Below are 13,339 nucleotides of genomic sequence, written 5' to 3' on the forward strand. Positions count from 1 at the left end.
AAATAACAATTTTTCCACGAACACATCTGTTCAAAGGTAAAGTCCAAGTCAATTCTTGGGACAGTGGTACAACGTTTTGTAGGTGTACATGACTCTCTGGAACGGTTTTTTTTGGAGGAATTGGATGGAAGATGTAAAACGCTAGCAAGCGGAAAAACACGTGAACATTATTTTCGAATTGTTTTATATTATACATTTATTAATATAATCATATAAATTCTAGAATATCTGGTCATAAAAGTTAACGTTTATAAAAAGTAATAACAATAACTCATACATGCCATTGAAACGCAGTATCTTCAATATTAATACAATTTATATTATTTATTGGCAAAAAAAATATTTTACGGGCTTTACTTTTTTTTTTTTACATTTAGAAAGGAATGACACCATTGTTGTTTAATAAACTATTTGGCTACTATTTAATCGCCTTTGCCATTCGTATTTGCATGGCGGTATAACTATGGCTACGGTGCCCTCTCGTTACCTCTTTCGCCTAGTCTTCAACCTGCCCATTTATTATACCCTCTGGCGGGTTTTAATGCGTTTTACGTGACGTTCTTCCTTCTTTATAGTTAAAATTATAAATAAATTGGTTTAAAATTAGAGTTGGTTGGACTTGGTTATCAACATACAAACATTACGTTTAGACTTTTCATACATAGATTTATACTATAACTAGTGGACCCGAACACGGCTACGCCCGCTTGAACTATACGAATATTTATATTATTTTCAGTTTTCAATAGAGAGATGCGTTAAGCTCATTTTGGGTGACGTTTTCAAACAACAACATCCTTTGCAAATCGTTGCTTAGCAACGGTCGCTTAGCGACGGTTGTTATTAACATGGCAGAAAAAATTGCATGTCAAATTAATTAGTATTTTAATATATTGGTATATATCGAAAATATTACAAATATGAGAAAAAAAGTATCCTATGTTTATCCCGAGAACCTCAAGTATCTCTATATGAGTATTTTATCACAATTAAATTAGCGGTTTGGCCCTGATTGCGTAAAAGACAGACAGACAGACATACGGTAGATATGGATATGATTCATCTTATAATCTTATAATTATATATAGATATATACATTTATGTGCTAAGCAAGATCCGCATTTAAATATATCGGTGACACGAAGCGATTTAATTCGTGACCGGACATCGGATGATCATACAAAGTTTGTCCAGCGAACTTTACCTTGGAATTATTATGTTATATTATTTTATATTGCACTAGCGGCCCGCCGGCGGCTTCGCCTGCGTGAACTACGTTATTATTGATTTCTGTCTCTATGAGTACCTACTCTTATGCAAAATTTGAGATTCCTAACACTTGTAGTTTCTGAGATTTCGTGATGAGTGAGTGACCTTTCGATTTTATATATATAGATTAAAGGCATTGCGCAAATAATGATAATTAATACTCCCTTTTTGTTATTAATATCATATATTGTTTTTGTGATCCTCATAAACTGTCTTTTTTACCAAAGATATCCGACAGATTTAAACGTTACCTATTTATATTTTGAATACTTAAAAAATATATATATTTTTTATAATAATTTGAACAAAGAGTACTAAACGAATTTAGATGAAACTTTATAGTTATACATATAGTATATAGTTATATATATAGCTTACATATCAGAATACTACATATGCTACAATTTATGTCAAGATACTGTATGAATTGGCTATAATAATAAACTTAAGAGGGCGAGACCGCGTTTAGGTCGCAAGTATTATCTATATAAAAACAAAAAAAAACAAGTACTATTTATACTTTATACATATGAAGCCTGGAATGTAATGATGGAAATACCCTAATCTATGTTTTTATACAATTTTGTTTTTACGCTATCGAATTAATTGTATATGTTTCCTTAAATAACGTTTCTATAATTACATATGAAACGATACGTCTAAATGTAAACAATTTTTTGCTTGACTGTTCGTCTATTATAGATAATATTTTTTTGTAGACCCACTTAGAATACATTTGATTTCTATAATTGTATTATTTTAGTATGTAGTTTGTATAGTACGAGTTATTTTTTCACTACGTTTTCTTTCTTTTTTTTATATTTACATTAATAATTATAAGCTTCACACTTAATCCTGCACATAGCAAGGCAGGCAGAGAAACCTATTCTTCGATTTTCGCCCAACTTCGAGGCATTGTGATTTGAGTGGGAATATTTAATGCCATGCTTACCCGAGTTGGAATCGAACCCATATCCATCACGCTTACAATCAGATGTCCACTGCACCACGATAAAACATGTTTTAGCTTCGCACATAGCAAGGTAGGTAAAAATAACCTGTGAACCTAGTAGGAATCTTTCCACCGAAATTTCGAGACATGGCATATTGAGTGGCGGAACAAAACACCGCCCTTTATCTCATTACTAAATCATTTGAAACAATTAAACATTTCATTACCCCGATTGAGAATCGAACTCAAAACTGTCTCATTCTGTAGATGTATTCTGTGTATATAAATACGGAAGAACACAAAGTTATTTTTTATATTTTAATCAAATTGATATATTGTTTGAAACTTCACAGACCGTAAACAAGCAATTAAAGTGTTTTGAACATGATTAATTTATTAAATTGTTGTTGTCAATGCTTGGAGGTGATTTTTTAAAATATTTTTTTAAATACATATGAAGATATTGTAATTTTTTTTTAAATATATATTTAGTTCAAATTATTCAATTACGGTAGAATTTTAAGGAAAATCAAATAACACCTGCTGAATAAAAATAAAAGGATAAATTTTATTCATCATCGCGGGCCATAAATAAAATTAATGTATCTTGCGAAGACAACATTAAGAACATTAGTAATTAAAATATGCAATTTACCTATTAATTAGTTAGTTAAAAACAATTTGCAAGCGAATTCTTAATAACGGGTTTAGTTTGAACAAGTATGTTTTTACTTTTTACATTTAAATGCATGTTTTATTTAATAAAATGTAGATACATCGTTTTTAAATTTAAAATTATTTCTTTTTTAAAAAGGCAATGAAATTCTAAATGTTCTTTATTCAATTAGGCAACTACAAGCAATGGGACTACGAGGCAGGAAGCAACCGACGCAACGAAGGCAGTTTTGGGTAAAATGGGAACGCATTATCTGAACACTGATAGGTTATAATGTATAAATAAAAACGGCATCTCAAGATCGCTCTCAGAGTTGAGAGCGATTTATAGACACGCGCCTAAGTGTCTATAATGTATTATAATTCAAATTGGTATATGTAATCTTAGAAACCGTTGAACAAATTCCGTTCTGCACATACTTATATATTATGTAAATTGGCAAAACGGGATTTCGCTTCAAGGACAAGGTCGAATTAATTATCACCTCTCATTGTACGTTGTAGGTCTTAAATAAATATGTAAATTTGAGAAATGTCTAGACGATATCTTCCTTTTATGTAAGTATATATTTATTTAACTTAAATAATAAAAAAACACATAAATGATGCCTGCCTATTAAAGTGATGGTTGTTGATTCAATTCTGCAAAACCTAGTGTTAAAACACTCCCATAATATCTCGGACAAAATACGAAAACTGAATATAATAAAAAAATAATAATAAGTATACAATGATTATATAATTTTATAATGCCTAACTTTGATTGCTGACCTTCAATACGACCCGGATCGAATGAAATTGATACACCAAATTAATAAAGCTATCAAAATGCATTACACATCATTTTTTCACACAAAAAAAAAATAATATAACTTATATGCCATAATATATTTTATATGCCATATATGCCTTTAAGCTTAACGTTATAGCAGGGTAGACATAGGGATCGTGGTATTAAAAAACAATACAGTCAGCCCAATTTTTGAGACATTGCGAGTTGAGTAGCGAAACTCAGCGCTGCGCCGAGGAAATGAAAATAATTTTTATTTCCTCGAATGAGAATCGAAACCATAAACGTCGCGTTTACAGTCAGACTGTCTGTAGGCTACGACGACCTAAAAGACGATAACGAAAGATATTAGGTTATTTTAAACAACATATAACGTCTCTTTTTAGGGAAAAGCACAGATCTAAGTGACTTATTCTTTATTTACTAAACAAAATATAGAAGGTGAGATAAAAAAAATTCTAATATGAGTAAATTTTTAAAATATAATATAAGAAAAAAAAATTCTATAGGAAAACTAATTAGATACCTATATTGGAATATTTTTTAATACCTACAAAAAAATGTATATTTCAAAAAAAGGATAGCGATAGCAAATGCCATAAGGTCATATAAAAATATATTTCATTGACATTGACACATACATATGATCATGAACTCTACGAGAAATCTCTTCTCACGTACAGATTTAACCGGTTTCAAGTTAAAATTATTACTTTGTCTATAATAAGACGCCATGTTTAAATTGTAATAATACACTATACTGTTTAAAAATAAACATGTTCTAATATTTTTTTTAAATAAAATCTTGAAATAGGTACTGATAACATAAAAAATATAATAATTGCAATTTTTTATAGCACAAAATTTAAAATATTTACACAAAAAAATTCAAAATTAAATATTTATCACCGATTTCGGTAATTTAACATTTTTACGTTTAGTAATTTTAATTTGTGAGAATACAACATATCATATAATTTATGTCATATTTTTATTTTCCCGCCATTTAGAATAAAGACTGATGTTTTTTAATTGTTATTTAGTTTTATTATTTTCATACTTAATTAGCGATATTTTGATAAGAAATCGATTATATTGTTAATATGTATTTATCGTTATAAATTTTATATTATGTTTGTAAATAAGCGTTTCTTCGAAACAAGTCTACATTTTTGTATAAACTTTTTTACGTCTAGTCGATTCTTATATTCTAAAGCTTACAAATGTTGACATAATTGCAAAATGTCATGAAACATCAAAATTTCTGTGAATCTTGTCGTGTTTTAAGTACTTAATATTACAATACACGTAAATGAAGACAGCAACAAATCCTGAACACGTGAGTAAATCTATAATCTATAATTTAATTAATTTCGTGAGAGAAAATAATTTAGTGTTATGTCACTCCATTTTCGACATTTCTAATAACTTTGAATCCGTTGCATTGTCGGAATTTTACACCAAATTTTATTTACCTAAGTCGACATTTGAATCTACAATCATCGTTTTTTAAAAAGCATTTCAAATAAGCAACATTTATAATTTTAATCCCTATCAAAAAATAAAATCCATTTAAGCTTGCTCAGGATAAATAATCCCTAAAGTTCAACCTCCCACGTTGACTTGATAAAATAAAACTCTGATATAAAAACTTTTGGTATTCTTCGTCTTATCTTTCAATATTACCTTTATTAAAGTTTTATATCGTTTTTGATGACCAATCACTCAAATTAAGGCTTTATCATGTAAATATTATGAATTTACTTTAACCTCTTTGAGATTGCACACAATGATTTGATTTTTTTTTAGAGCTTCATGTTGTGTCTCACATAGTAGGGCATGCAAACGGAATGCCCTGCGGCACGACGGCCACTCTCGTTAGGAATTTTAAAAAAGGGGAATATTTATATATGTAGATCTAATAAGACAAACTAAGTAATGAAATTGGGCTTGTCGTGGAACAATGGCGCAGCGTCTGACTGTAATCGCGACAGTTGTGGGTTCAATTCCGTCTCGGCGAAATTTAATATTTTTATTTTCTCCTCTTTGCAAATTTAAAATTAGCTTCATACTGTAACTATAACTTTAGAAAAATCGCTATTTTATACTCGATTTAACGTAAACTGAAACTGAATTGCAAAGTTCATAATAGAATATTATATGACTAAATTTTCTTTACTTATCCTGTCTGATACGACAAATACTACGAAATAAAAAGTTAATTGTATTTTAAGCTGGAATTTCCCTTAAAACAAGTTTATATATTTCCGTCAGCTCGCAAGGAATTCCCTTCATTATATATTTATTCATGTATGATAATTGACAGCTCAAGCTCGGGCTTGCATCCCAACAGAAAAGGGTATAATAATTTTATAGAATACTAGCGACTCAAACATGACTTCGCACGCCTAAACTTATATAACCCAATTATACAAAATTTCTGTGAAAATTTAAGTAGTAATTAAAGTAGGGTTCAAGCTTATGAGGCTTTTTAATTTAAAATATTTTTTTACTGCCGATGTTTAACTGCAAATGTTTGATAATTGAATTTTAATATAAATGAATTTATGGTATTTTAAGGAGATATGCACAGATGATGTTATTACAATTTTCTTTATTGCACACAACTGAAAATAAACGAATACACAAATTTTGTTGTTTTTGTGCAATAAAGGATATTGTAATTGTAACTGTAGCGTTTTTCATTAATATTAGAAAAACAACAAGATTTTTCTAATAGTCAGATATTGTATCCCGCTTCACCGTGGATTAATCATTTTGCATCGAGTTTTGTTTTGTAATAGTTACTAAAATAACAGCATTCTAAGGTGCTTAATAATTTCAATTTGAAATTGTATATTTTCATTCTAAACGAGCAAAACAGGAAACCAATAAAATATATATATTCAAAGATTTGTATAAAAACAAATTAAGAGGATATTTCCTAGTACATATTAATATTGATGTAATGAATAACATCATGATAAAGTTTTCTAGTTTTGGTAGTACCTACATATGCATAGCGCTAAAAGGCAGGACAAGAAGCGTCATAAGAAATATCTAATGCCTATATTTATTTCTCTTTATTTATAATTATTTTATTGCATTAATAATAATATTCAAATTAAATATTTATAATAATAATCAAATATTCAAATTTTCGAATTGATCAAATATGATTCTATAAAATATACAAGAATAAATATAAAAAAGTAAACACTATTCGTAATTCCAATTAAATATTTAAAATTAAGTTTTCAATTAAAGTATTTATAAGAAACTAATTTAAAGAATTATATAATTACTGTAACACCTAACTTATAACTATGAGAAGTAAATAATTCTTCCGATTGGTTTAATAAAATCACTCAGAACAGTTCAAAATAAAATATTAAAAAAAAATTACTTACAAAAATCGCCACAAAAGTTCCAACACGAAGCATTTTTCGATATTTTCAATATAATATGTATATATTCGTCTCACGCGAATACTAAAGTCAAAATAATGTGGAATCATTTGAGCGCATCTTCTATATACAGCCTCCGGTGACGTCATCACCCCTCTTTGCCCCCCTAAACCTGTTAGGTGCTCATCTCCACGAGTTTTGACCTTTCCTCGTAATCCATTGAAGAGTTATTAGGAATATAGGTATAAATGGTATTTAAAAGAAGCGATGTATAGAAAAGCAGTTTTCTGAAATATTTACGTTTCATATTTACGCTTATTTATAATTTTCTGTCAGTACTGTTTGTTTTGTAGTTATAGTTGTATGTTATGATTTTACAACCATATTTATAATTCTTAGTGACGATAATGTGGCGTAGATTCTTATATTTTAAGTTTTTTTTTTTCATAGAATGCGATACTTGTATGTTTGTTTGTCTACATCATGTGGCGAACGCAGAGATATCAGTTCCTCTCATATTTTTTTTGAGTGAAATTTGAAGTTATCATTTTTTTTATTCAAATTCAACATATCCTTTACTTAAATAGGCTTTTGTAAGTACTTTTACATTATTCAAATGAACATACCAAAGGCTTAAAAGGCAGTTCTGCTGAAAAGAGTCGGCAATAAATTATAATTTTTTTCTTTTTCTTAGTGGTATAGGCTTCTATTTATCGTTATAGGACTCTTCTCTGCAGACTTCCGCCCAATTTTCAAACATTGCGTATTGAGTAGCGGAACTTAACGCCACGCTTTTTATTTTTACCAAAACGATGAAATAAAAATCATTCATTCTTTCGAATGGAAATCAAACCCACAACCGTCGTGCTCACAGTCGCTGTGCCACTGCGACACGATGGCTTCTAATATTTAATTTTATATGCAAAAAGTCTTAATTCTTGTAAAAGCTACAAAAGTCTGGTATGATTTGTTTAAGTATTATATATTTTTTTCACGTTTTGATTCATTAACTTCTCAACATTTAAAACTAAACCATTGTGAAACATATGGGAAAACGATAGACTAGAACTTAGATATATTCCCGGTTCATTCCTGTACGAAAAATTAAAAGTGAATTAAGCCTACATTATCTATGCTTATCCTGTAAAATATATGAAAATATATAAATTTATGAAATTCTTAATTTATAAATAAAAATAATTATATAAACTGAAATTTTCACCAAAAATAAAATCTCAAGCTTTCTGCTGAAATTTTCATAATTTTTTTGTACAGACTGAACTGTGTCGCCTGTTTATAATATGATCACCGTTTACGATGCCATTGGCATAACAAAAGCTATAAACCCTTGTCACTGCCTTAAAATCATATTATTGAAAGTTTTTCATTGCCTTATTAATATAAAATTCTTTATAAATTTCTTAATAATAAACCTTTTTTACCTGCGATTACCTTTAATCATTTAGATTTTTAACATAAGTAACTTTTATGGTGGTAATTTGGCGGCTTCATCCCCGTTGTTAAGGCGTGACCTAGAATTTTCTAGGCATCTGAGCGCAAGTTACTCTGGGCTATACTGAGATTGCAAACGCAACGGTTGTGGGTTTGATTCCCACTCAGAGGAAAGAAATACTTCATATTTTCATTTCCTCGCCCTGGTAACAAGGAATCCTGGCGTTGAGTTCCGCCACTCAACAAGCAATGTCTCGAGAATTCGGCGGAAAGTAGGTAAAAACTCTCTTAACACTAGCTTATGCACAGGGCGGGGTATAGCGTGTACCTAAAAAAAATAATTAATTAACGGAAAGGCAAAGTCGTAATCTTAGTTTGCCTGTGCCTAGTCTAAGTGAACCCGTAACCATCGCGTTTAAAGTCAGACGTCCACTTCGCCACAATGCGGTCACATATATGAAGGTTTGTAATAATTATTATATGTATAATAATATACTGCGTATCCATACCTATATTATAAATTCGAAAGTAACTCTGTCTGTCTGTCTGTCTGTCTTTTACGCAATCAGGACCAAACCGCTAATTTAATTCTGATAAAATACTCATATAGAGATACTTGAGGGTCTCGGGATGAACATAGGATACTTTTTTTCTCATATTTGTAATATTATCAATATATACCAATATATTAAAATACTTATTGATTTGACATGCAATTTATTCCGCCATGTTGATAACAACCGTCGCTATGCGACCGTTGCTAAGCAACGATTTGTAAAGTTTGCTGTTAGAAAACGTCACCCAAAATGAGCTTGCTTAACGCATCTCTCTATTGAAAACTGAAAATAATTACATTAATATATTTAATAAATATTCGTATAGTTCAAGCGGGCGTAGCCGCGTTCGGGTCCACTAGTATTAAATAAATAACAATGTTTCTTATACCCTAAAAATAGTTAAACACACGTTATAGCAATGTGTGAATGATAGATCGCTTCCGTTACTTCCCGATATAATTTCCGTTATTTATGATGTAAAGGTTTAAGGTTTAATATTCGGTTTTTGTTCGAATTAAATCGAATTAAATTCCGGGACATTTTAATATTAAAATATTATAGTAATTATTAAACCTTGACTTCCTAAATTTTTAACTTACTTAATAGTAAAAAAGTATGTATAAAATTTAAAAACATCTTGTTCATACACCAATACATGAGTGTGGATGTCATGTGTTTGTTTAATCTAATTTGTTACATCGTTTCTGAGAAAAAAATTGTACTAAGAACATAATAATTTAATTTTTTGATTCTTATTTTACTAATTTTAGCTGTACGGATACACGTTATCGTCATTTCACTATACAGATAAAAATAACTTTGGTGACCTATCTGTCTATACTATACTTATGAATATATTGTGAGAAGTAGGGTTTAAGCTTTTAATAAAATACATAAATTATGATTAATAATGTCCTAATAGTAAGATGCAACGTTTGGTACATTTGGAATGACTGGTCTGGTTCTGATTAAAACCAACTTGGGGGATTTCTTACCTCTTTGGTAAACAGACACTCCGTTCTCCACTTTCCGGGTAAAACTGGGGTTCATCGCGTGTTTTGTGATCAAGTTAAACAAGAAATATCGGCCATACCATCTACCCAGTACGAGAAAATGAAATTATTTTATTCTCTCGAATGGGAATCAAAACCACACCCAACGCATTTGCGTTGGGTGTGGTTTTGATTCCCATTTACACACTTAAAAGTTATTCCGCTTGTTTTTCTCAATTCATTAAATATTTCCAAATAAGCAACGTTCTCCTATTTTCTAATATATAAGTAAATCTGGAAGATGGAGTAACGTCTTCGAAATAAACATCCGCCACGTGTGATATCATGTTATTTATTACACCATTACTACAGTAAATAATTTAGATCACATTATCAATAATGAATGAATCACCGCGATCAGATAAATACCGGTATAAAAATAATTTTTAATAAGCAGTTGTGCCAATATTCTACGCAGTAACTTGAATCGTTTAAATTATTCTTCTTTAATATCTTGACATGATATCCTAGTGATAAATCACTTCATTCTCCAAATCTGTGCGTGGTCAATGTTATCAATCACAAGCGGGGTGTAGAGTAACGCTATTTAATAAGTAATGTCTCGAAAATTAGACAGAAATTGGGGAACAGAATGTCTTAGCATTAAGTTCTCTCTGTTTACTCTACTTTGCAGGAAAAAGCATGATGATGTCTTTTTTATATGTCGCAAAGCGAATTCAAGTATTTTAGCTAATAATTTGGCAAAACTGAAATGAGTATAGCGGATGTTACCTGACCTTCCACACCTAATATGAATCACCTTTGAAAACATTTTGCGTAATATTTAATCATATGAGGTGACACGAGGGTGTCACTGTAAACATGATGGTTGTGGTTTCGATTCCCATACGAGGTAATGACATATTTAATATTTTCCTAGTTCTGGTAACGAGGCAAAGCGCGGCTTGGAACTCAACTAGTCTTAATGGGAACGGGATGTCTTATTGAGTTACCAGGTTACCTCTGCCTACCCTGCTATGTACAGGATAGAGTGTAAAGCTTAAACTAAACATTATATATCACACATTATACTACCATTAGGTACCGTACCTAGGCTGTTCCTTTTTGTTCCGTTTAGTAAGTCGACTCTGACTAGGTTCTTTTTTTATTTTCTCGGTAGCATTTGTCTTGCCAACAGATTGCCTGTCAAGAAGAAACAGTGCGTTTAGTCTAGAAAACAAAGAAATATTATATTTTCCCAGTCGTAATCGAACCCACAATCACCATATATATTCGGGGATCGACTACGGTACCTTGAAAATATCTCACAATATTTCTTATACTAATTTCGCACATTGTATGACCACTAGGGTTTTTATTTTAAGAAAAATATGTACCTACATATAAATATTTTTATTTCAACATTACTAAGAATAGTGAAATACCGAAATCTTATTAATCATACTCGTAAATATTTAGGTTAGGATGACCCTGTAGAAGCACCGGACAGGTAATACCTGTGAAGTCATAGGTCGCTAGTTTAATTTCCGTGATGGCAAATATTTGTATCAATCATTGTTAATCGTATTACATAATATACTCGACGGTTGTGGGTTCGATTCTCATTCGGGGGAAAGAATTATTTTCTGTTCCTCGCTCTGGTGATAATAGAAAAAGTGCGATGTTGAGGTCTTCCAGTTAACACGCAATGAATGTCTTGAAAATTGTAAGGTAACTGAGGAATGAATTGTTTTAATTTTTGTTTTTATTAGGTTCCTGTAAACAAACCGATATAAAAAGGCCCTTTGACGTAAGAAATATTTAGAAATCTACAATCTAACGTTTTTTTATGTTTCTGTGGAATGTTGACTCTTTTTTCTTGGTAAACAAACACCTTGATAATCAAGACAAAAGTCCATTTAATAAAATCTAAACAAAAAATTATATAAGTCGAAGTAGGAAAAAATCTAATTTATTCCTACTTCGAAGTTCTATTTAGATAAATACTCGTAAATGAAAAATATTACTTAAGCTTTACTTGTTCATTTCAGTTAAAAAGAATTAAATATATTTATTATGTACGAATGACAAATTGGATATATAATCCATTTCATGGTTATAGATCATCTTAATAAATACAAACCCAAATACTATTAAATATGTATGCAAACTCTAAATTGAAATTCTTAAGAGGTTTATAAAATGTTTTGAATATTCCTGCGACTTTGTGTGTCTGTTGTCCAATTTCTGATGAGCGACTGTTAAGGATTCAATTCTCATTTGAGGAAATGGGAATGTTTATATTTTAAACTAATTAGGTACTAAATAATAACTTTTACTAAACTCATAACTCACTCTAGGCCCTATAATACTAGGTTAACGGAAAGTATTCTATAGATTTTCATTAGATTTTCATTACACGGCGAATGTCATAAAAACTTAATTGGTTTCCTTCTCTAAGGGACTCTACACCCAGATGTTCGGTATTAATTAATGACCTTTTCAGACACGGAACAACAAAAACTCTTTAAAGGACAACGATGACGATGATTATTAATTTATTTTTACTTATCCTACCATAGTTCTGGGGTTTCGTATTTAGTAAAATCAATATACTTATGTTACAAGCTGGTGATTCTCAACTAATCTGGGAAAAGATCACCTAAAAAAACCATTTTGGTTTGAAAATAATGTGTCTGGCTGGTATGTGCTAAGTGTAATTCAATGCCAAGAGAACCCTAAATTTGTACGTTTCTGTGGAACACTTACCCAACGCCTGGTGGGTTTGCGTGTTGCTTAAATTAAGATACATGACAGTAATTTATTAAATAAATTTTATTTATGTCATGTTATATATTTATCTCGAATAATTTGTATCGATTTCGCCGACGCTCGAGGAACGTCCGGACTCCGGTCGAAAATTGATGCAAATTTTATTCCGTGAGCGTGGCTTAGGTATATTATGATTATCAGGTTGCATCACGAAAGTTCAAGGTAATTCTGGCGTGATGGACCCCGGACGCTATACACATTCGTAGCTGTATAGTTATTATTTTTACTTACATACAAAATGTATGCATTTCCCAGATTTTTTCAAGTATTATTGTATTAATCAAATAATCTTCTAATATTAACTCAAAAATATAAGCTTAGATATATAACCTATAAATATTAAATATATACAAATTTAGGTTACTATTTTCTTTTTAAAGGGGATAAATAAGATCTTTATGATTTAGGACAAG

At 30.2% G+C, this 13,339-nt stretch overlaps 1 protein-coding gene across 1 annotated transcript in view; it reads right to left on the reverse strand.

Moving 5' to 3' along the window:
- LOC146532904 (uncharacterized) overlaps positions 1 to 7,208 on the reverse strand; it is a 14,473-nt gene extending 7,265 nt beyond the window's left edge. Inside the window, exon 1 of the mRNA XM_085196551.1 lies at positions 7,097 to 7,208. Coding sequence (XP_085052677.1) covers positions 7,097 to 7,129 — 33 coding nt within the window. The 5' untranslated portion in view covers positions 7,130 to 7,208. The remainder of the gene's footprint in view (positions 1 to 7,096) is intronic.
- Positions 7,209 to 13,339: the final 6,131 nt, after the last annotated feature.

Source organism: Heliconius melpomene, chromosome 13, assembly GCF_056956725.1.
Source record: "Heliconius melpomene rosina isolate 202511_hmr_F chromosome 13, ASM5695672v1, whole genome shotgun sequence".
NCBI lineage: Eukaryota > Metazoa > Arthropoda > Insecta > Lepidoptera > Nymphalidae > Heliconius > Heliconius melpomene.